At 35.1% G+C, this 24,166-nt stretch overlaps 1 protein-coding gene across 4 annotated transcripts in view; it reads right to left on the bottom strand.

Annotated features, from left to right (window-relative positions):
• The window catches only part of PPFIA2 (PTPRF interacting protein alpha 2), a gene marked incomplete at both ends in the record, with an annotated part of 303,052 nt that overhangs the window by 51,257 nt on the left and 227,629 nt on the right, over nucleotides 1-24,166 (bottom strand). For 3 of the 4 annotated variants that reach the window (XM_080355801.1, XM_080355802.1, XM_080355803.1), the window contains 6 exons: nucleotides 280-411; nucleotides 773-856; nucleotides 9,684-9,818; nucleotides 11,752-11,898; nucleotides 13,602-13,823; nucleotides 22,199-22,315. In XM_080355801.1, coding sequence (XP_080211927.1) covers nucleotides 280-411; nucleotides 773-856; nucleotides 9,684-9,818; nucleotides 11,752-11,898; nucleotides 13,602-13,823; nucleotides 22,199-22,315 — 837 coding nt within the window. Of the gene's footprint in view, nucleotides 1-279; nucleotides 412-772; nucleotides 857-1,286; nucleotides 1,374-9,683; nucleotides 9,819-11,751; nucleotides 11,899-13,601; nucleotides 13,824-22,198; nucleotides 22,316-24,166 lie in introns of all 4 variants that reach the window. The other variant, XM_080355800.1, reaches the window with a different exon arrangement.

The raw sequence follows: 24,166 nt of genomic DNA, 5'->3' as shown, positions 1-24,166 counted from the left end.
TTATGCTGTGTTGTTCTCTGGTCCTTGACAAGCTCTTCATCAGACACCCCACTGATTAAATGAGGTCATAATATTCAGTATATCCAGCTCGCAGTAGTTCTGGAAAGATTCTTAAGTGCACCCTTGAATTAAGAGTTGAATCTATAAATTAGACCATATTTCTGGCAATATTTGCGAATACAAAATCAGTATGATGCCTCCATCCTGATAAAAGCAGAACAGGTTTTGCACAGGAGAAGCTTTATTAAGCTGAACTTCATACCAGCCTTTGCATCGTACCTTTTCTTCAAGTGCTGCCATTCTCTCTTTCAAGTGTAGCTGCAGACGCTCATTGGATTCTGTCAAAAGTCTGTCTACGGTATCTGATAATCTTTTGTTGTGCTCCTCATTCATTTTTTCTCTTTGCCTTGCCTTTAATGTAGAACAGAAGAGACAGATTGGTAGGGTCCCATATTAACCAGTACAGACTTGTATCATTATAAAATTAAAGAAAAAATACGGTAACCATAGCCATTTAAAGAAATTCCACAGGAAATATAACTACAGTTATTAATGCACACTCATTCTTATATCAGTGGAATATTTCGAAACCTGCAACTAGATGTAAACTAGTATATTGATATGGCTAAGTAAAGTGGGAAGATGCTGCCATCACTGCTATAAATAAAACATTTACTGGTAGATATATTTGTTTGCTGGAGTGAATAATGTAGCACTATATTGACAAATTAAAAGAAGAAAAGTGCACAGAAATTGTCTGAAATATACATACTCTTTGAAGTTCCTGATTCTTCTCTTCAAGTTGAGCTTCTAAGTGCCTCATACGTTCCTCAATATTTCCATGTCTTTCTTCTGCCTGTAAAAAAATAGAAAGACTCTTTCTGTAATTTAAGTGGCTTTGGAAGTCTTTATCTCAGTAAAGTTTAACCAAAACATAAAGCAAGCTACTACTAACTGCAAACTTAGTTTTCCGAAAAGAAACTTTATTTAAACAGGCAGCTGAACAGCATTGCTTGAAATGTGTCAGCTACAAAGGCCTGTTACATCCAAGCATCAGCAAAACATTGGAGATATTTATGAGCAATGAAATCAGCCAAATGTAACATGCAGACTGTGCATGGTTTGAACACAAACCTGCCATCGTAAAATCGTAAGCTCCTGAAGCACTGAACTGCACGATGGTTGATTATCAATAACAAAAAGTAAAGAAAAAAAAAGTTAAAGAAAATGAAAACAAATCAGATGGATTCTATTTAGCAATAGAAAGTAAAGTCCAGTAGGACTACCTTCCTACGTATGGAGATCATTTCTTGTAGCTTAGCTTCCATAACATATTGATAATCATCAGATGAGGTAGAAGAGGTTGGATCAGACTAACAAGTCAAGGAAAAGGAGAGGGACAAAATTGAAAAATCAGAACTAAAGACACTGACACTGAACAGAACACAGCACAGAATGCTTAAAATAAAAGTGTGACTGAAAATTTAATACTTTAGCTGACAGATTTTCATATGGAATAAACTACACTGATACTTGGTGAATATGATGCAGTTGATGTGGAGAAACTGAAAATAATGGAATGCTAAAAAAAGCTATCAACCTACACATGAAGTTCAAGGTTAGTGATGGCTGGCTGATGACATATTACTACTGAGTGGATTCAGAGCAATACTGTCTAATCTATCTATCTATCTATAGATATTATTATTATTTTTTTTTTTTATTATGGCCAACTAAGCACCAAAACAGGACTCTGTGAGGCCAATGTCAGAAAGTCCTTTATAATTCTTCTATAATTTTCTAAGAATGAAAACAATGCATAAATACCAAATTAATGGATTGGTCAGTTACAGAACTGTGCAATGTTATGGTACATTCCCTAATTTCTAGAAAACAGAAAGAACATCAAAAAAGACATTGCTTGAATTTTAGTATTCCATTTTAGAATAGACTACATAAGCCCTTTCATCCAAATAAACAATATAGTTTTGATCCCTTTGAAAGGATCCACCCTGGTGGATCTCTTTGGAAGTTCAAGGTCACCAGATAAAAGAAGAACCTATAAATAAAAATTCATTAATAGGAATGAAAAGTCATTACTGAGTACAGAAATGGTAATCCATCCAAAGATTCATTACTACTTCTGACAGAAGTTGATCTTAATTAGGTTGTTTGTCGCAAAACATGAATATTCTTGTTATTGTCATATCAAACACGTCTATGTTACAATTCAAAACGAAAAAAAAAATCTTAAGGAAAGGGAAATGCTATAATGGATTTGTTGCTATGGAAACAGGAATGGGCACAAGGCGTATAGACAATGCTACTGATGACTGAGTTGTGAGCTCGTGCTTGTCAAATGCTAATTCACTCTGTCAGATTTAGCATCTCTCAAAAAGAGACCTTGAACTCCATCTTTAGATGAGCAAACCTTAATTTGCACAAGAAAAACCAGTTTTACAACTGTATTTTTTTTACTGAGACTGTTTTTCATGCTGTTGTCTACTAACACTTTATCAGAATAATTAGGAATAGATACCAAAGTGATTCCAGCTGTATATCATAGCTTAAAATCACTGATAACCAAAAAATTAAGACAGAAAACAAACCTGTGGTCTTGAGAGTTATTAATATAAATCGCAGCTTTTGATAGGAAGACATTCATAAGAAAAAAATCCTGCTTTGTATAAATATAAGGGTAATGCTTAACTTTTAGGATCACTACTATTCTTTTCAGAGTAAGTATATTCACAAAACTCAGATTCTTGCAAAATTTAAGAGGAAGTCAGTATACTTTGGAAGTAAGCTCATTTGGTAAGTGCACTTACTGGTTCTGGTCATGAAGTAGGCCTGTTGTGATGTATTTGAATTTATTTATTATCTGAAACTTTTGTCTATTCATTATGATTTGGACCAGTGACAACCCCTTTATGATTTTATCTTGTATTTTAGTTTTACATGTTAGTTTGTTTTAGTACACAAGTGCTAATGCATGGCTTCTTCTCCCAATTGGATAAATAGGAAGACAGGATTAAAAAAGTTCAGTCCTTACAGCTGTAGAAAAGCAGACCACTCTAACCCTTCCACAAAGTGACCAAGCCTTATCCTTCCCTTTTCCCTTTCTGAGTCCTGGTTGTGGTATTAGTTCAAGTTCTTCCATTAATGTGTCTCAAAGGGTCAGGAGAAGATTCAAGATCATCAAAGCTCTGAGCTGATGACGGATAAGGCTTAAGAAACTCTACCTCTTTTGAAACTATTTTTGTTTAGGGAGATACAGAACCCATTGGGAGTTTCATGCTACAAAATTAAACTACTTGGAAGCTTCATTAGCTGACTTCAAATTTTAAAAGGAAATTACTTAATCTTCACTGCTTCTATACACTTAATTGCAGGTTAATGCAAAATATGAAGATAACGAAACTAATAATTCTGAGTTCAAAAGGGATCTCATTTAATTCTTTTGATATGTAGTGCTGTCTGTCATAACCTGTTCTTGGGAAATCGGTCTAGCTAGCTATATCATTCACATTTATTTATCAAACTGAAAAATAGATTTTCAGTCCAAACCATGCCATACATTATTCCTTAGCAGGAAACAGTCTTTTTCAAAGCATAAAATAATGATGGTATTAGGCCTAGCTATTATTTGGAAGAAGAGGAATAAAACTATTGGCAGAACTAAAAGTAATCTGAATCCTTATATAGAGAACATTCTTGAAAGAACATGATGTTATTTTAAGGTTCTTAGACCTATCCAGTTCTACTGCTTCATAACCTTCTACTGCTTTAACAAATCAGTAAGGTATATGTTTAAGATTTATATAAAACCTTTTGCATTATAGTTTTCAGTTATTTCATTAAGAATATTAAAATATTGAAAGATACATCCTTGCTAACAAACCTGCTTGAATGTGTCTCAGAGTACCGCTACTTTGTTTTCCAGCATAAAACAAAATGGAGTTGATCTCCAAACTCATCTCCCTTTACCTCTCTTTTGTAAGATGAAGAGACATTAAAATTGATTAAAATTGACTATGCCTTAGAATAAAAATGAATGTCACTATCCTAAACACTTCAAATGTATTTGATTATTCTGTGTTTCCTTTATGTGAATTTCATTTGTTCATTCCTAAAGTGTTATTCTGTATTATTCTAAAAGAACCAAATTATTTCATAACAGAGACATTAAACAATTAGGCTCAACTGTTTGCCTGGCAGAGGACAAGCACAGGTATGTAGCCTTAGTACCTCCCCTGGGCTTTAATGCAACTTAGTGGTTTTAACCACCAGTTCTTAGGTGCCAAATGCATGTGCAGCCCCTGCAACAGGGACATGAGTGAAAAGGGTGTCCTCTGTAGGGGCTGGGGACAGAAACACACGTACATACTCCTGCTTTGAGACCTTTCCAAACAAAAATAACGTAGCAATTCAGCTATTCCCTAATGGATTTGCAAATACCTCCTGCATAAGCTTTTCCAAGCTACACTGTTAGAATTGACACTCCACTGGTGGCTACACTTTTTTGTTGTTCAAATGTGTTATTCAGCTCCAGACAGTCGCACTGGAACAGGCTCTTTAGGAGACTTGGGAGCCTACCATAAAAATATTGAATGTCTCAGTCTCTATCTTGTGTCATGAGGCAGAGGCCGAGACACCAGCTTTAGTAATCTTGCTGTAGCAGAATTTCAGATACATGTGAGACAGAAGGAGGAACTGTGGGCTGTGAGATTCATAAAGAGAAATTGGATTTCTTCTGATTTGCCTTGCTAAGAGTTAATTGAGTTAAAAACTTGCTGAAGTGGAACTTGCATGACTACTTCTTGGCAGACCTTACCCTACATTCTTATTCTTAATATATGACTTGCATGCCTGTTCAACAGTACTCTATACAGGAGGATTAGTAAAACACATGGTGCAGTATTCAGCAACTAGCATTTAAAGCATTTAACCACCACATTCAGTTATAAATAGATTTGTGAAGTTGTACATTAGACTGGATTAAAAATATATGGACAAAAACTAACAATATCTGACCCCTATGAGATACCAGCATGAGTCTTAATGCTCACTTTGCACTCTATATGCTATGAAATAGCAAAGGAATAGCTAATATAAGCCAGTAATAGACAGGAAAATTTTACTTTGAGAGAATACCGAAGTAGCTTCTATTATTGCTCTCTAACCCTGTTAAAACTCTGCTGCTGCTCCTACTGCTAATGCGCCCACAAAAAAAATGTTGCTTTCACATCATCTGTTGCTGTTGGCACTGCACATTTTCTAGGTCTTTGCATCTCAGTGGAAAAAATAATCCAATTTCAGATGCAGAAAGCACCTGTACAGCACAGGTGCTATCATTTTTCTTCCTCATGCTGAGCTGCAGGAACAAATCTAAAATTTTCTAATGGTACAAGCCCATTTCCACACTTTTGAGACTTTGACTTTTGCACACCTGCGGTCTCCAGATTTTCTACTGGCTTCTTATGGCACACATTCCTTTAGCTATCCTTTGAATGAGTTAGTTATTCAAGAAAGAATGCCTTATTGAATTGAGCTACGCAATCCAAGGTGGAAATAGGTGACCATGGTGACCGAGTCACAACAGCTCACAAAGTTATCAACTTGTTCATGGACTCACTTGTAACGCGTTAGAAATGTGACAAAATAAGTTGGCTTAAGTCACCCCCTTTTCTGAAACCTAAATTTTCAGTTACTAGGTACCCACTAGATATGCTCCTCCTTCATTCCCTCACTACCTTCTACACCTTGTAGGTTTAGTAACTCCTCCCATTTAGCTCTGTCAAACTTCCTTGTTTAATTTCTTCCTTCTATCAGAAGAAAATCTTCTGTAGAAAGGAAAGCATAAGAAGAGGGGTGGTCTGAGAAGACAGTAATGTATTGTAAATGTGGAGGTTTCTTGGGCTTCCCTCCCCATAGAAGATGTTCTCTCTCTTTTTTTTTCCCCCTCAGAAGATTTATCAACTTCCTTTTTCAGCTAACACATCATCCTCTCTCTCTCCCTTGTTCTCAGATACATTTCTGTCTTAACCATATCCACTTCTTGCAGAAGAACTTTTTTTCCCCTCTTTGTTTCCTTTTCACTGCAGACCTCCTTTCACTTCCTTGTCACTTCTTCCCTACTTAATGTAAATCAGATCCCCACATTGTCACAAAACCAGCATTGTGTCCCACTCGCCTCCAACTTTAAAGTCATTTTTTATTACCCTTAAAATAAGCTGAATGTGTTATTATGCTAAATGTGTTCTATTATGATTATGGTTTCCTTTTCTCCATGTCAGTGCTTCTCTAATGGAGCTGAAAAGCACTGGTGGTATTTCTGGTGACCTGCATACAGGAATGATGGAGTAAAATGCTGACTGCTGTCTTGTGATCAGAGAAGTGACATGTCACCTCTGCTGCACAAGCACCCGAGGGGGAGAGTGACTACTAGTGGGAGTGAGTGAATGGAAGTAGGTGGATGCTGGTTGTCTCCACTAGACCCCTCCTTGAATACATGGAAGGAGAAACCGTGTTTGACAGACTAACCATCTGAAGATTCTAGATGGTCCAATGTCTTTCCCTTCTGAGGAAAATAAACATCTTGTAGGATAAAGAAAGGTTTAGTTAATATTAGGAGGGAAGTTCTTTCTACAACCAACTGCCTCTTCTTCAGGGAAGGCAAACAGACCAATACTGTGAGAGTGAATACAAGGTGGCTCAATGAGTCATGGTAGTCTAAATCTTGGGATACATGCTGAGAGCTGTGCTACTTGTCATGACCAGACAGATACGAGTGCGATGGCCAGGCAGGACAGCAGAGTACATGGGATCATGCTGTTCCAGGTTAGTTTGCCACAGGCTGACTAACCCTCCAGTTGCTCACCCAATGGGCAGAACACAGTGAAAACAAAGCCAAAGAGAAGCTCAAATGATTCAGGTAAATTTACGGGTACTTATCTTACTTTACTGCATAGTCCAAACTTTTGGAAGTTCACTCCTTATGGACTAGTTTGGTCATGGAAAAGTAGCAAAAAGACATTCACTAGCCCGTACAGATATAAAAAGAAAACCAACTCATTTTAAAAACTGACAACATAGAGGGATCTCATTCAACATCCTTCTTTTGCAGAATCCCAACCCAAACTTCTTGTGAGGAAGAGTATAAAAAATTGAATGCAGAATTGTAACATGCGCATTTCAAATTTGAGGTGGGGGGAGGAAATCACATCTACATAATGTTAGTTCTGTTTTATCTCCACATATAAATACTTGGCCTTATATTTTCCCCACAGTGAAGCAGTCATTATTTCCAGTTATCCCATACTATTTCCCTTTAAAAAAAAATGTACAATATTAGGCTTAACTCACCTCTTTCATGTGATTGTAACCCCATTAATCTCAGAGAAGCCACTTTCATTGAGGTAGTACAAAAGAAAGGAGAATCAGTTTTGACTTTTTTGCAGCACAGAAAGGCTAGCTGATGCAGGGGGCTCATCTTTTACTCATTATACATGGACATGCAGTGACCATAGCTCAGGGCAGGCAGACTTAAGGTAGTCAGAAGTGAGCTAATTTGAGCCCTACTGACAAGGTATATGCTGGGACAAACCTCAACAAAAGAAAAATTAAGCATTATTCAGCCTCTTAGGTAGTAGGTCTTGTAGCTTTCATTGAATAGCTAGTGTGGTAATAGTATACCAGCTAGCTAATTTAAAACTACTTAGAGTAAGCTGCAATGACTACAGTACCATCCTTGACTCCGAGCTACATTTGTGTGACCCATGAAAAGTACTGGACTTCGAACTTTGGAGCTGTCAAACCAGCACCTTAATAAGATCTACAGTTTGCAAAGACATTATGTACAAGATATATAAAACATAGACCTCTTCATGTCATGTATTCCAAGACGACACAATTCTAAATAAAATTACTTCAGTTTTTCATGTAATCACAGAGAAATGAACAGAACTGTCATTACAATCTAACATACTTTTTAGAGTTTTCTGCTTGGCAAAAACTTTGATAAAGTACATTAAAGTGAAATGGGATGGAGTGTCAGCTCTGTTCACTGTTCTTTAACCACATCCCATGAAATAATGTAAAAGGACAGAGATGTATACTGCAGCTTTATGGTCACAATAACAATATCTTATGGAAGTGCCTGAGTGCTCTGCATGGTTGAAATGGGATTTCTTCTTACACTATTTGAAATTAACATATGTTCAAGGAAAAATGCAGTTGCAAGAAAAGACATGCTTGAGACTGCAAAATACTTACTGGTGACTAATTGCTGGAGAAATTACTCAGGAAAAACTTTCTTAAAATAGAAAATTATATTCTTAAGCTACTGAGGGAATTACAATATGCGATTATTTGTTGAATCAGAAACAACTGAAAAAAAAAAAGAAATTGAAATGCCAAGATATTGCCCTTATACACACCTGAGTTTTTATCAAACTGAAATTATATATATTTGGCATTTCATGTAGCTCCCTTTTTGCTGATTCTTTCTTCCCATCCCCCTGCCCCTATTTTCAGTCTCTCAAATTCCAACCCATTCATATAAATCTATGGACAGCACAAAATCTTGATTACTGAATAATGATCTTGCCTTACTAAAATAATAAAACAACCTCAACCATTCAACCATCAAATCTCACCAAAGTTTATCTTCCTTTCTACTTCTTAACTAAATTACTTAAAAATTGGACTGCAGTAGTGAGCTGCTCAGCACTTAAGGCTTCACTATAAATAGAAAAACATTAGAATTGAAAACAATCCATCAAATATCAAAATGGCTAGGTACATAAAGAGCTAGAAACATTCCTTGGTAACAGAGAAAGGAAAGCTCAGATACATCACAGTGATATGTCATACAATCTCTTAAATGCATTTTTCTTTATTTGTCTGATTTTGAGAGATGAAAAATAAACATATTATCACATCTTTATGAAACTGATAATACCCAAGCTGTAGTATTAACTACATACACACCTGAAAATATTAGAGGCCAAACATGAAAACCACACTACTGAAAATTTATTTTTATCTTCTTATTTTTACTACAAGAAAGCTGTCAAATAATAAATTTATCTGAAAAAACAGTTTGAAGTCCACTCAGGGTTTCACATTTGTCTTTTCAGATATATGGTGCAAAGAATCATTCAAAACAAATCATTTACATATGCACTGCACATTGTCTTCACTTATGTCCTACAAATGATCCCAGCTGCCACTAAGATTTGGTTTTATAGCTCTTACTGAAATGCAAATAATTGTTGTTTCCTATGCATTGTCAAAGAAAATGTCTAGAAGAACTAAGTAGGTGTAGGAATGAGACTGCCCCCTATCTCTTTCCCCTGAAATTAGAAATGCTTACATAGTAAAATGAATCCTTCTGTGATAAGTAATGCTCATGTGCATTGGAAATATATGACTGCTTTGTAAATATAGTCTAGGGTAACTTACAGATAAGTATTCTTCCTGTTACCAAAATGCTAATAATTACAAACAAGGCATGGAGACCATTCCTGGTTAAACTCGTGGCACAGACTCATCAGGAAACGTTTTCTCCTTTCAAATCAGCTTGAAGCTACTTTCGTTTAGGTGTTGAGGTAAGGAATCAGGATGCAAATCAATGTAAAACAATGGGGCTTCTGAAGTGAACCTATTTCTCAGGGCAGTACCTTAGTCAGAGCTGCAATTCTCTGAGCCAGCTCAGCCTCCACTTCGGGTAAGGTTTCAGCCTTCCTCATCGTCTGCTGCAGCTTCTGCTCCGCCAGCTCTAGACGCTCTTGCAGCTGTCTGTTTTTGTCTTCCAACTGAATGCCAAAGATAGATAAACAGGTATTAAAAAAAATAAATAAATCAGAATTAAGATTTTTCTTCAGTTTTTTAAGTATGAGAGAAGCAAGCAAAACTCACTACATATGCATAGATACTCCACAGCATGGGAGAGCTCATTGGAAAGGTTGAAAGCATGAAACAGTGTAAGCTGACAGTCTTATTAATGATGAACGAATTGAGGCCCAAGGGTTATGAGAAGGTGAAGAAAAGAAGTTGTAAAATGGTACTAATGAAGATGAACAAAAAGATTCTCTGATCAATGTGTTGTTTATCTGAGCAAAATAAAAGTATCGGTGCCAGTAAAATGAGAAATGTGGAAATATTGAATCTATCTCACAGAAAAGTTTATGTATGAGCTAAAATGGGAAAGAAGTACAATTCCAAAGGGACAGAATTCCCAGCAAAATTTTTCAACAAATTGCCAAACACAATTTTCTGAACAAATGCCAGTCATATATTAGGAAATGTTAAAACTTACATTTAATACATGATCATAACCTGGTTGCTATTTGCTTAAGGTTGCAGTGATAGTTTTCACTGTGAACCTACAATTAAGTCTCATATTACACAAGTGAAATTGTTTAATCTGTGATAAACATTAAACAGGAGGACTTTTGATAACTGCAGTATTTTCTGTCCTACTGAGATGCACCATATGATTAAGAATTTTTTAATGACTTCGTATTTCCTGCTTTCCTGTTCGAGGTAGTGAAAGATGAAAAAGAAGTATGCTTTTAGATGCCTTTTTAATCCTTTAAAGGCATGAAAAACTAGGCTTTCCACCTCACAGTTCTGCAAATCAACTTTAAGTCTGCCTGTATATATTCTAGGTCTAGTTCTATTGATTACTGGTTTGAGTAGGCAAACCTGTGCAGCACAGCATGTCGTACACTGACAGCAATAAAAGTTCAGATGCTGGTACATTACTTGTCCATTGTTGGGTGTTTTTTATTCCTAACAATTGAAGATACCTCTCAAAATACTCCAAGGAAGCTGGCAGAAGCCAGAGAGTTTGAGTTCTGATGCTTTCCTTTCCCTGAAGAGGTATGCAGGTACATATATATGCACATACAGAGGGATGTATGCATGTGTGTAAATATTTCTGCATATAGTCATAGAAGCGGAGATTTTCAGGTCACACAGGCTTGTTTCTCATATAGCATTTTATATTGTGTGAAGATATGATAGGTGATAAATAATAAAGGTCTGATACTGAGGCTGAGGAGCAATTTAATCTTTTACAGCTTGAATAATATTCATTTCACGTTAGCTTTCTGTTCACTTTGTATTCTTCAAATCACAAAACATTCTTTTAGGTTCACTTTACACTTCAGCTTCTGGAATCCCCGTGGAAACAAAGTAGCCTGAGAGAAAACTGCACAATCATGTTATATACCTTTCTAAAAGATATTCAAGGATCATTGAGCTTTGTAAAATTTTATTTACATACTACTAATTTGTGAAATCACTACAACTTATTGTATGCAAATTTTGGTCTTTCCTGTGAAAGGGAATTTCTTTTGCTGGCACTATTTTTTTGATATTTTGTTTAAAAATAAAATTCAGAAAATCATTACATAAGAAGCAAACATAAAGCTTTACTTAGGCAATATGATGGTGCACAAATATGCAAGACACTGTTAGAAAACACAGTTATTTTACAATGTTGAATGTACATGTTGATTCGGGATTCAGAGATGTGGTGGCTGATATGAAGCTTAGAGATGCTTAAAAAGTTGTGATTTTGGTTTTGGGTTTTTGTTTGTTTGTTTGTTTTAGACAAACTGATCTTTTGTTTACAAATTAACAGATTAACCTAATGAAAAACTCCTACTATAGATCTTCTCCCTTTTTTTCATTTATCTTCATTATTATGAAGAAAGCAACTGACTAACACAGATACTGCACCTGACGTAGGATGGCTTCCTTGTTTGCAAGTTCATTTTCCAGCTTATCATTCATGTCATGTATGGAGGTGGATTCTCTCTGAGCACTGAGGTAGCGCTTTTCCAGTGTAGTTATTCTTTCTTCCATATCTTCCTTTTGTGCCATTGCCTAACATGACAAAAACACACTATCAGGAACCATGCAATTAAAATGCCACATAATTTTATACCTGTTTAATTTTCATGCTAAGAGGAGATAGAGGTGTAAAGTATGGTCAGCAGTAATTTTTCTGTTTAAAAGAAAATTTGTTTCCTTTGATATTTCTTGTAACTGTATTTAAAATGGTAGCTGTTGAGTAGAGCAAACAAATCCTACCTTTTGTATATTTTCCTAGTTTCTATATTTTTCAGTGAAAAAACACATAGCAAATGCTGCTCACATTCACTTGTTTGCTTCTTCAACAACAGCATGCTTGATCAGAAAATAGAAAAACTCATATAATTATACAACAGTAGAAATATAGGGCAGCAATGTGGGGAAAAAAATGTAAATCTCCATTTCCACTCTTATTCTTGGGTCCTGCTAATATTTTCTGCCGAAGTACATGTTGAAGACAGCAGGCAACACATCCTGAAATTCCCAGAAAAAAAGCGACCACAATGTTGGATACATAACATAACATAACCATAACACTGGGGTATGTTATCCATATATGTTATGGATAAGGATTTATTTAAAATCTTGAGCCGTTTTTATTCATGCATGACAAGCTGGTCTCACCGAAGCCAACAGCTGTAATTTAGATTGAGTATCCATTAGTCTGTCTATTACATTATTTATTTCTCTTCAATTAATTTTAGTGAAAGCAGGAAATTTTACTAGTTTTAAACTTGTGTCTGGCTTGCATGTTGCCATGTAATCTTTCACAATGAAAATATTCACCGATGAGCCTGTCTTGTTGCTTATGTTATATTACACTATGAAAGCAATGTTGAAGAAAGATTATTAAGTAAGATACAATGAACATATCAATTGATCCAAATAGCTAGTCCCAAAATGGACCATATCCAAGTGATCTTTTTGCATATTGCTGAGAAAAAAAAAAAAAAGTAATTACATATGTAATTCATTAAAAACTTACAGAAAAAATATGCTATAATTTATCCAAGTTACAAAATACTAAACTATCCTTCTTGTTGCAGGCATTTCACTTTCTGCATTAGAAAGACTATCTTTTGTGATAGCATGAAATAACTACAGGCACTTCCATTCTACAAGTACCTTTCTCAGCAGATTTGGCACTGATGTTTGCTAATTATTCTACCTGCAAATGTATTAGTGGCCACTTTCCTCAGGAAGTGAAGGGCTGAAAGCAAGTAAGCCTGTAGATGGTGTAATGTGGCATTTAAGGGAGAAATAGCAGTATATTATAACAGGGGTAATGAAGTTACCACACATGAATAAATATTATAATTGATTATATAAATAACGCCATTTTATAAAAAAGCTCAGATTTTTAAAAATGTACTTTAGACTATCTACATGACCAGCATCTCTATTTAATAGAGTTCATCTTAAAAACCTGAAATAGCTGAAAACTTGCCAGAATTTACTCTAGTAATACTAAACCACAACGGAGTTGTCCTTGCTCCCATTAGAGTTCCACATATACACACCCACTTTTACAAACACAGTTTTACGGAAAGATTTCTAATACTATTTCTTAATGTACATTTTGTATTTCATATGTATGAGGGCTTTTATCAGTGCTTGACATTTGCTTCCCATATTCATGGGCCTCCATCAGTTAGTACAGGGTATCACAGGAACAGCAGTCAAGAAACAGGAGGTGGGTGTGATGAACTCCTTACCTCTCTGATGTCTCTCTGATATTTACTGTTCATTTCTTCTGTTTTAACGAGTTCTTTTCTGGTGGTCTCTGCCTCCTGCTCTACTTCTCCCACCCGGGAAGACAGGGCAGCCAAACGCTCCTTCATTTGTGCCATTTCATAGTTTTGCTTTTCCAGTAGTTCCTGAAGTTCAACAACTTGACTGGCTTCATCATTTGAGTCTATGGAGCCATTTGATAGGCGCTGTTAACAGAGAAGTGACAGTATTTATTAATTATCTTTTAATGTGGAATCTATCTAAAGAATTTCTAAAACAAAGATTATTTTAAATGTTACAAAATCAACTAGGTGAAGAAACCCACAATAATTTTCACTGTAGATAAGGCAGATGTAGTTCTGAAAAAAAACGCAAAATATTAGTATTCATTCATTTCAAGGAATTCCAGAGTGTAATATCACATAGAGAAGTAAATATTTGCATTAAGAGCAGAAGACTATATAAAAATAGCTTTAGTTTGACATAATGGCTGTTCAAGTACAAATTACAACGAAACAACTAAAAATCACCAAATTGCAGGTATACATCTTGGTTAAACTTACACAACATTTAAACTTAATCAAAGTCTATTTCACTTCCAAAATAGGTCATGCTGCAGACAGGAAGCAACACTAATAAATCACAAATTCGCTCTACCAGAAAGTGCTTAGAGGTTGGACAACACACTGGTTGAATCTACATTAGAAACAAGGTCTGCTGAAGTTATTTGTGTGCTTGCTGAAAGCCCTGGCATAAATACAGTTACAAAGAAAAAGAATCAAGAGTCTAGAACTCACAAAGCATTTGGAATATTATCTCAGGAATATGATTTATATTTCAAATAAATGATTTCGGGAAAGAAGTGCATTCACAAGGAGGAGTTCCTGTCATTGCCTCATTATAACAGTCATGCTAGCCTTTTCCAGCAAAGGCAAAGCATGTTTTCATCCAAATTTATTTATCTCACGACAAAAACATATGCAAAAAGAACAAGGAAACCCAAAATGATTTGGTTTTGAACTGCAACATGAAAAACTAAAACCAAAGTTGTCCAACCTATCAGTAACTTTCTTGAATAGGTGCAATTTTATCAGTTAAATTTATATTATGCAGTATGGGAAAAAAGTATTTCACTGTAACAGCCATTTTATATAGGTTATGGATCTCAGAGAGCATCATATAGGAATATTGGTTGTAAAGGGTGCTGCGTGTCCTTCGGATGGTACAGTGTATAGCAATGTATATATGAAATATTTCTAGCAAGATCTGAGAGGAAACCAAGCTTGTTTTCATTAATACTTCCATATTACTATTGTCAAAATATATTTATACAGAAATCTTCTAGAAAATTCAAAGAACATTACTTTGTTTAATGGCTTTAGCCACATTCTTTCCCCAATCATCCATAAAATGAACCCAGAACAAGATCACCTGCCCCTCTGTGGATCACTGAATAAAATTATTTTATTCCAAAAATTAATTACATCAAATAATTCAGTTCCAAAATTGCTTTCTTTACAGTAGTTAATTATATTATCTTGACATTTTATGTTAGGCACTGAACCATCATTGATCTACCTTGAAGATACCATGGTAAAATGACAATAGCAATTTGAAAACTCATTTACACTCACTTTGTTGTTTGGAAAGTGTTCAGTTAGTCTACTTTAATCAAAATCCCATTACTATGCAGCAATCACACATGTAAACAAAATAGTACTCAAACAGGATAAAACATCCTAACTGTCATGCTTTATTTCACTGTGTAAATTTGAGATTTATTATCTATGATTATTATAATTTGTTTTATATTTTTAATATGATACAGCAATTTTAGTGGTTGTCACAGATAAATAAATTTTACTATGCATTGAATTTGCCCTACAATTTTCTACATAGTGGTCCAGGAATAAGCCAAATATAAAATCTGAGAAGCAATAAATGGCATGTGATCATGTACCTTATGACATATAGAGCATGGTCATTTTGAAATTGAAAGCTTTGATAGCTAGGAGTATGCTCAATGGCAGAGAACTTTTAAATTAATATTTATTAATATTTTTATTAATATTTTTCCTAAATATGTTAATAACCAAAACATACATAAACTAACAGTGAAAAATATATTATTTTCTACTAATTTACCTAATACCTGAGATTTATGGAAAGACAAAAACATATTTAGAATTAATCCCTGACCATTAGATTGCCAGTTATTCATGCATATATATTCTGATTTATGCACATAAACTCATAATTCTTTGATGAACTCTTTGTACAAGTTGCTTTAATTCTAGTCATAGTTCACTTTTGCTTTACATTATTCCTGTATTCATATATAGAGCTGGCTGGCATCTAAAATTTCCAATTTACAAAAAAGTCAACACAGAGAAGGGTTAGATTGGATATTAGGAAAAATTTCTTCACAGAAATGGTTGTCGGGCATTGGAATAGGCTGCCCAGGGAAGTGGTGGAGTCACCATCCCTGGAGGGGTTTAAAAGACACGTGGATCGGGTTCTGAGGGACATGGTTTGGAGGTGGATTTGGCAGTGACAGGTAAATGGCCGGACTCGATGATCTTAAAGGTCTTTTCCAATCAAAACAATTCTATGATTCTATTTTGATTTTTCTTAGTATGATTGGGATTTAAAAAAAAAAAAGTTATCTTTAAAAATACTATTAAAAGCAAAAACCTCAGCTTAAAAGTTGGTATTTTTAGAACGTTGAAGTGCACTTTAAAAGTTTACCCAAGGATTTTAACTAACATTTTGTCACTTTTATGGCTTGGTACCATTTTATGATTTATCCATTATATGGGTACATCACACGGAGTAATCACTTCAAACGACCACAGGCAGGAAGTTATTAAGTATCAATTCAAGAAACAACTGACATAACTTTCCTCAGATTCTCAGGGGAGTTTTTGCCAACAGTTTTAAGGTCATATTGTCCCTTCTCCCAAACAAAAAAACGCTTGAACAAGAATATGAAAATATGCTATGCTGGTAGAAGCAAAAACATCCTGTAGATGAAGTGGATTCAAACACATCTTCTGCCTTAGTGAAAGGAGGAGGAACCTCCCATGTCCCAGAGGAATTCCGTATGGAATAAGCCGGGGGACAGAACTTTTCTGGTGGTAATCAGGTTGAATTTTCTGTGCTGAAATAATTCTGATACTCAAAGAGTATTAATCACAATCCATTTGTAAATGTTAGTTGAATGCTTATAATAATTAACAGAGATCTCTTCAAAACTCTGATTTTATTTCACCTGAAGCACTCTGGCAAATATTCTCAAAAGAACATGCAGAAAAGAAGTTTCAAAGTAGATATTCATATCCCTAGACTAGCCAAAATCCCCAATATTTGCAGAAAATTGGGGCAAATCAGTACAGTGGGGGAAAAGAAAGTACTAAAAGTAAGCTGAAACAACTGGCAAGTCTTTAAAGAAGGGCAGAGACATCAAGGAAAACTTCCTAACTGGTTGAAATATTCTAGCAGAGAGAAAGAAAAATGTATGTGATCTGCAGATCTGGCTTACAAGTTAGTCATCCAGATAAAGTCTTTAATAAATTTCATGATTCCATTAAATGTGGTCATGCAAAAGGTACATATGGACACACTCCTTAATTCCAATATTTTTACATAAAAGTATCTACTAACAACAGCTATTTTTCCTTTGGAAAAAAAAAATGTGGCAAATAGCTCATATGCTCCAATGTTTTGCTCCTTTTTACTAACTAGTTTATCCAACAAATATAATCTGTTTCTATCATATTTACTTATTTAGACCACAATGCTGCAGAAATAGTATCAACATATAGTCTTGACTTACTCTTTGTTTTCCACAGATACAACAGGTACCAGAGCTGCAATTGTGCATGTCTGCTACTCAGGCCAAAAAAGCTCCCTGCCCTCTCCCACTGCTTCTTTCCATGGGTTTCTCAGCCAGGTGAGAAACCTGGTTGGTCTCAGTCTGAAAGACCTAATACAACCTCAGATGTCTTTGCTTGGGCTGGTTCAGAGCAAACAAAGGTAAACGGGTGACTACATCTGCACCCAGCAATGTAGCACTTGCTTTCCTCATTACTGGGAAGAATGAGACAATTAGCAAAAGCAAGAGAAAGGCCTGATGGTTTTGTTTTTTTTTTTTTAATTCTTTTTTTTGGTGTGTGTTATATCACCACACAGAAGATAAATAGCTGAGGAATCACAGCCCATAGTAAGTGTTTCAGAGATACTTTTACTTTATAAAGAAAGCTTTAGGGAGAGAACCAGAAAGGAGGTGAAAGAATCATCAAGTAAGTCTCATGACAGTGATGGTATTAACTACAACAGAGGAGGGACACCGCAGAATAATAAAAGTTCAAAAATATCCTGTAGGACTGAGTGTCATAAATGGTAATATGGACTAAACAAGAAATGTCTGGGGAAAAAACAAAACAAAAACAACTGAATTGTTTATAGTCTGTGGAAATGGAGGAGCGAAATAAATGTTCATGTTCCCTACTGCTGAATACTATGAAAAGGAAACCAACATCCCTGGTATGAGATTCTCTTTCTTTCAAGATCCAAAAAGCACAGCAGTAAGGCAATCTGCTGCTTGTATAGGAGTGTCAGCAGGGAGAAGGACAGCAAATTGGAGCATCACACATAATAAATCCCTCCTAGATCATTACTTCTCTCCCATATCCCCTCTACCATGAAATAACAAAAGGAAAACCACCCACAGACTGGCTTACTAGTAAAAACCAAGAATGATGGTAAAAGGAACATCAGGAGAAAGCATAAAACAAGACTAACCCAGAATACTGTACCCTCTGTTAATTCATTTCATATTACCCTTTCAATCCTGAGCCTCAGCAATAATACTGAAGGCAAACTGAGTGAAGGAAGTACACTTAAATTACAAAAATAGAGTAAGGACACCAGACTGTAGCAGTTGGCAAATTGTAAGGCTATTGATTGCAAGGTACTTTTCCTTTTTATTTTTTAGAAAGAACCTTACAGTTGGCTACATATGTGGCAAAATATATACAGTAATCTAGCTTTATAAAGGTTAATCCCAAGAACAGTAAAAAAGTACCTCCAAGTGAGAGTTCTCTCCAGTTACAAAACATCTGACACAGATTTGTTCAGTCTAAATGCTATCAACCAGCAATTATTCATAAATTTTGCACTAGGATTTAACCTAGAAGAGTGGTGAGAAAGAAAAATATAATATTTCATGGGGTTACCTCCAAACAAGCAGCAGTGGAGATAGGATTGATTTATCTGATAGAGCTCCTCATCAGCACAGTCTGTGGTAGTATGAGCACAGGTGATTCACATGATGCCCAGGTGTACAAGCATCACCATGCCTGAGGACCAAATTAAGCCCTGTCTAACCACAAAGTACCTTGGAATAATTGACAGTAATCTTAAAATTCAGAAGTCTGGTGTTTTAGAATTCCTAGAGGAAACTAGTATTTTTATGGTGTAAGCACTGTTGATTTTGTGTGTTTGTGTGTGTTGTCTTTACAACAAAAAAAACCCCAATGAAACAAAACCCTAAACCAAACAATAACAACCAAAACAAAAACCAACCAAACAAAACAACTAAAAGTTTGTGCCTTACATCTGCTCTTTACTAAGACACTATCTAAATTGCTGCAGAAGTTCTTGGAAACTGGAGCATACCGTTACCTGCCTCCAGATATGGCATATCCTCATATCTGCCATAAGCCTATGACCTTAACACTCATGGTGACTGGACAAGATATTACTCTTTCATGCACTGTTATCCTAGGATGGCATCTCCGCCTTATGAAACATCACTGACTCACTTTTCTGAGAATAGTCCCTTCATCTTCTACTAAGGCAGGTGCCAACTGTTTCTCTGTGAAATATGGATGTATTTGGTCAGTTGCTTGGACTTTTGGTCAGTTGCTCTGACTGTTGGTCAGTCAACTACTGATATGGCAGCTTAGATATGAAAGCTTTCCTGTACTTCATACACAATATGCAGAATTTCAGTGGTATAAGTCACTTTAGAAATATTTTGGAAATTCAACATCATCAGTAGTAGTACCAGTTTTAATACCCAAGTTATGCTTAGACTCTCTTTGAGCCAAGATAATTCCTACAAATCATACATGTAAAGAAAATTCAACATGAGGAACAGTAGGGAAGAAATGTCATAGCACCTTTAAAAGCTTTTAAACAGCTAGGTTTAGGCAAAAAAAAAAAAACCCTGGTAAATATTGCCTGAAATCCCAGGCAAAAAAGATTACTTTAAACACTGGTAGTGGTGGAGATGTTCCTTCCAACTTAGAAAAGCTGGCCATGAAAGCCAGGTCATCAGGGGAGAGATAGAAATACTGTATGTTTCCCAAGACAAATAAAGAGATAGAAATACTGTATGTTTCCCAGGACAAATAACTTTTCTGAATTCCCTAGTATAGAAATACTAAAAAGGAAATAAAATAATTAGCAAAGGAAGCTAAATTATAATCATCATCTGTCTTCATGAAAGTAAAATGTAATGCTTAAAGCAATAGCATCTACTGAGGCTGTTTGAGATGTAAGAATAACTGAATAACAACAGTTACCAGAAAATACTCTTTACTATAATATGGAGCTTTTCCACCCCTATTCCATTCAAATGCCACATGCACAAAAAAGGTTTTAAATAAAGTAAATTATATTAACACAGCTGTTTTAAGGTTCTGGATGGTGGCAACTCGTGTCCAGTGGTGAGACACCTAGGTAGGAGAATATTCGATAATAGAAATGGCTGCATCTTAATTCCCATAGCAGGTGATCTTTGTCAGGTTTTTAAACAGATTTTCGAAGTCCTCTTAAGCTCTTTGGTTTGTGCTAGTTGGCCTCTTTTCAAGCTTCTGTATTTGCTAGCTTATAAATGTCTCTTGCCTAAATGATATATCTCAGAAGCTTTATTGTCATAGAGAAGAAATTTTACCATGCCAGTAGAAGTTCCCCCTAGAGAGCATGTGTGACCTTACCTGTTTAATGACCTGGCATCCACCTGCCAATGAAAGCAACTCAGTGCAATCTGCAGATGTTCCAGGCACAAAAAGCTAGATCCAAAAAGCTGCTTGTTTTTTTGTTTTTTTTTTTTTTTAACTGGGATAATTCCATGTTGAAATCCTTAATACTTTCCTATTGCAGGTGTCTTATAAAGTTTGGAATTTTGTGAAAACATTGTCTTCTTAGAATTTTTTCTGGTTGTTTTTTTTTTTTTTTTAAAGTAATGAGTATTCATAGTTAATACTTCTAATTACTTCTATTTACCATTATTTTATTTTGAAATGTTTCATTCTTCTGGTCTTAGGCTGAAGTACTTTATGACACGAGAACTTCTTTTCACAAAATAAGAGGCAACTGATGGTGGGCACTAAAGTAGAAAGGCAGAGAACAGCTAGTGCAGAGGATATGAATTAGAGTGCACTGGTTGATTTGGTGTCAATATAGCCTCCTGTTAACTCCCTATCCATTATGCTCTAATTACTATAAGGAGCAAAAATTAGTTAGCACAAGCCTTCAATTCAGCTTAGCAAGATCAACTTAAATTGCTTTGATTATGAAGCACAGAAATTTTCTGGACATAGTATTTGAGCAACACCTAATATGAAATGAAAATAATATGTTACATTTGCCTTCATTCCTCTTTCATTAATGTTTAAATATGCAGCTTTCTCAAAGGACAAATATTCTTATTTCCACCTGTTTCTGCTTATAAGCAATGAGCCCTATGGCTCAAAGCAGAAGACATATCTTGCAAAGAAAGTGCAAAATTAAAGATTTTCAGCTAAGCAATGTGGTTGTATTTAAAAGCATGAGTAGGATGTTCACTGTTTTAACAAAACTGCACAGATGTGCCCAAGAGTTAGATTTTGCAAGGAAGGGGAACAGTATTTACTGTATGCTTCTCAGCCACAAAGATTACGTAAAGAAAAATACATACTTAACATAAAATGGAAAAGATGTAAAATTAATGCTTGCTGTGCAAGTGCGCCCTTGTAAATTAGACTGCCTATAAAATAAATCGGTAATGATGAGTGTTATTTTTATAAGTATGATGCATGCTACTGTTCATCACATGCCATTAGAAAAAAGCACACAATTAAAGATCCAAGCAGCTGCTCTACTCATATCAACTGTCTGCTAAACGTTATGTTATGCTTTCAGTTAAATTCAATAAGTGTGAAGAAAAAAAGGGAGATATGCAACTTGGTTTCTATCAGTTTGGAAAACTAAGCCTTAGAAGAAAGCCTTGTTTATATATCAGTTATTCTGTACCTGTTTTTCTCCTTCAGCCTTTAAGGAAAAAAAAAAAAAAAAAAAAATCCAAGAAAAGCTTCTTATAAGATGTGGGTTGAACTCAATGCCCCATCAAAAAGCAAAGACCTGCCCATTTGCTTTTCCTTTCAATTTAAACAAGCTCATTTTTTTATACTAGTTTCAGTAGGCAGGCAATATTCTGAAGGGAATTCCTATGAAGTGTTCAAATTACAAATATCTTATACCTGATTATTTCTCATATTGATCACATGATCCAATGAAAACTAACATTTTATACCTTTTCATGAACCTTTTGCCCTGGCTCCATTCCTTCAATATGCTCTGATTCAGCAGCCCCTTCACCAGCCGCCATTTTCCTTTGAATGTGTGCATTTTGTTCACGCAAAGCTACAATCTGCAAAAGAAAGTAAATAAGTGGTCAATATACATAATAAAAGGACAAAGTACTGAGCATGCAATTTGTCAAATCTATTAACATTTTGTTCCCAAAATTGGCCATTTGTAGTGTTTGCAAAATTATGTCTACACATGCAGAGAGGTTTAAAAAAACCCCAAATATATTAATATTGACTAAAGGGCATTAAGGAAACAAAGAAACCTATAAATGACAGGATAGTCAACACTGTCTTGTTTTATCTTCTATCCTTACTTTGTGCTAGGGAACTATGTTGTGTTTTGTTTTGTTTTTTGATGTTGTTGTTGTTTGGTTTGGGGTTTTTTGCTTGTTTGTTTGTTTGTTTTGTTTTGTTTTGTTTTAGATTGTAAGATGAAAGAGCTGTCATACATTGAAGAACAAGACTCATTCTTTCATATAGAACACAATGGAAGTAACTGGTGTTACAGGAAATTAGTGTCACAAGGCTGAAAATTAAAACCAAGTGATGTAAAATAAAGTGCTAGCTTTCTGTCAGCTTTCCATCTGTTAGTAGCTGCAACATACGTTTTAAGTGTTTCTTGTCAAGAAAAACATGTCCACAAAAGTTCACTAGTATGGCACTCATTGACAATTTTAGTGCATATATGAGCAGGTTTTCTTGTATTAAAAATATTGTTTTATTTATTAGTAGTGCTATTAAAATCCCATCCAGCTACAGGAAAATAAGTTCCTTTCTCTCTGACTTTGTAGTTTACTCTCAGACAATGCACAGCATGGAAAGATTCAGGTCCTATGATGTGTTGGAAAATCTGGCTAATATAAAACTCACTTATTTTGATAAATTGCACAGTTCAGTCTCTTTGTACCCTCTGTTTCATAAGCCCATATAATAAATGATTTACCCAATGGATCACATTAGTATATATTAAAAACAGTAGAACACTGGTAGAATGTATAGCTGCCATTTTTGGAAAGCTGGTGTAAATTTAAAGGCTTCTATCACTGTATTATTTCTGCAAAAATCCTGAGTCAAAACCACCCTAAAACACCGTCCTGTCCTAGAATAAAAAAGCACGGAGTAGGAGGGAAGAATTAAGGCAGGATTACCTGGTGTGTAGTTTAATTTTAATTTAGATTAGAAAAAGATTTACTTTGATCTTAATAATTTAGTTTGAAAATAATTGTTCTTCATATGTGTTTTTTAACTTATGTTCAAGTTCTGATTTTAGAGACCATCTGAATCAGCTCTGACCAGTATCCTAAATCTGAGGGACACCCCCCTTTAAACAACTCTTCCTTAATATAAATGTTGAAAGCTGTTGTGATATGAGTCAGGACGATTCACTGCTCACTAAGTTCCAAGTTACAGCCCTCGTCGAACTTGTGTGACAACCACTGATTTCAGTGCCAAGGCTGAGATTTGAGGGCAACATTTCACCCAGAGCAATTATAGGAAAATATAAGAGTGGGAATTAAAACTGTCTGAGACAATCTGTATCTTCTGATATTAAACAAATACACCGAGTTTTAAAATGTCTTGCTTAAATAAGAGAATTAGGTCTGAGAAAAAATTTGTTATAATTTCATCACCATAGATTCCCTTCGTAAATGGTAATCATATCTTAATAATTTTTTTTTTTTTTTTCCTGAATAGCTTCAGTTATTTCTTTCTCTTTATGGTTCAAATGGTTCTCAAACCTAAACGCAAGAAATTATGGCCCCCAACAAACAATCACCCATCAGTTAGTGCTATAAGTGACTTTTGGCTAGATTAAGAGAGATACTTCAATGTATATATTATTAAATTATGAGTAATAATACATCATGTGAAACAAATGTAAACTCACAGCATATGTTAACTGACAGACA

The sequence above is a fragment of the Nesoenas mayeri genome (genome assembly GCF_963082525.1).
Source record: "Nesoenas mayeri genome assembly, chromosome: 1".
Taxonomy (NCBI): domain Eukaryota; kingdom Metazoa; phylum Chordata; class Aves; order Columbiformes; family Columbidae; genus Nesoenas; species Nesoenas mayeri.
This window is presented reverse-complemented; position numbering and strand designations above follow the sequence as displayed.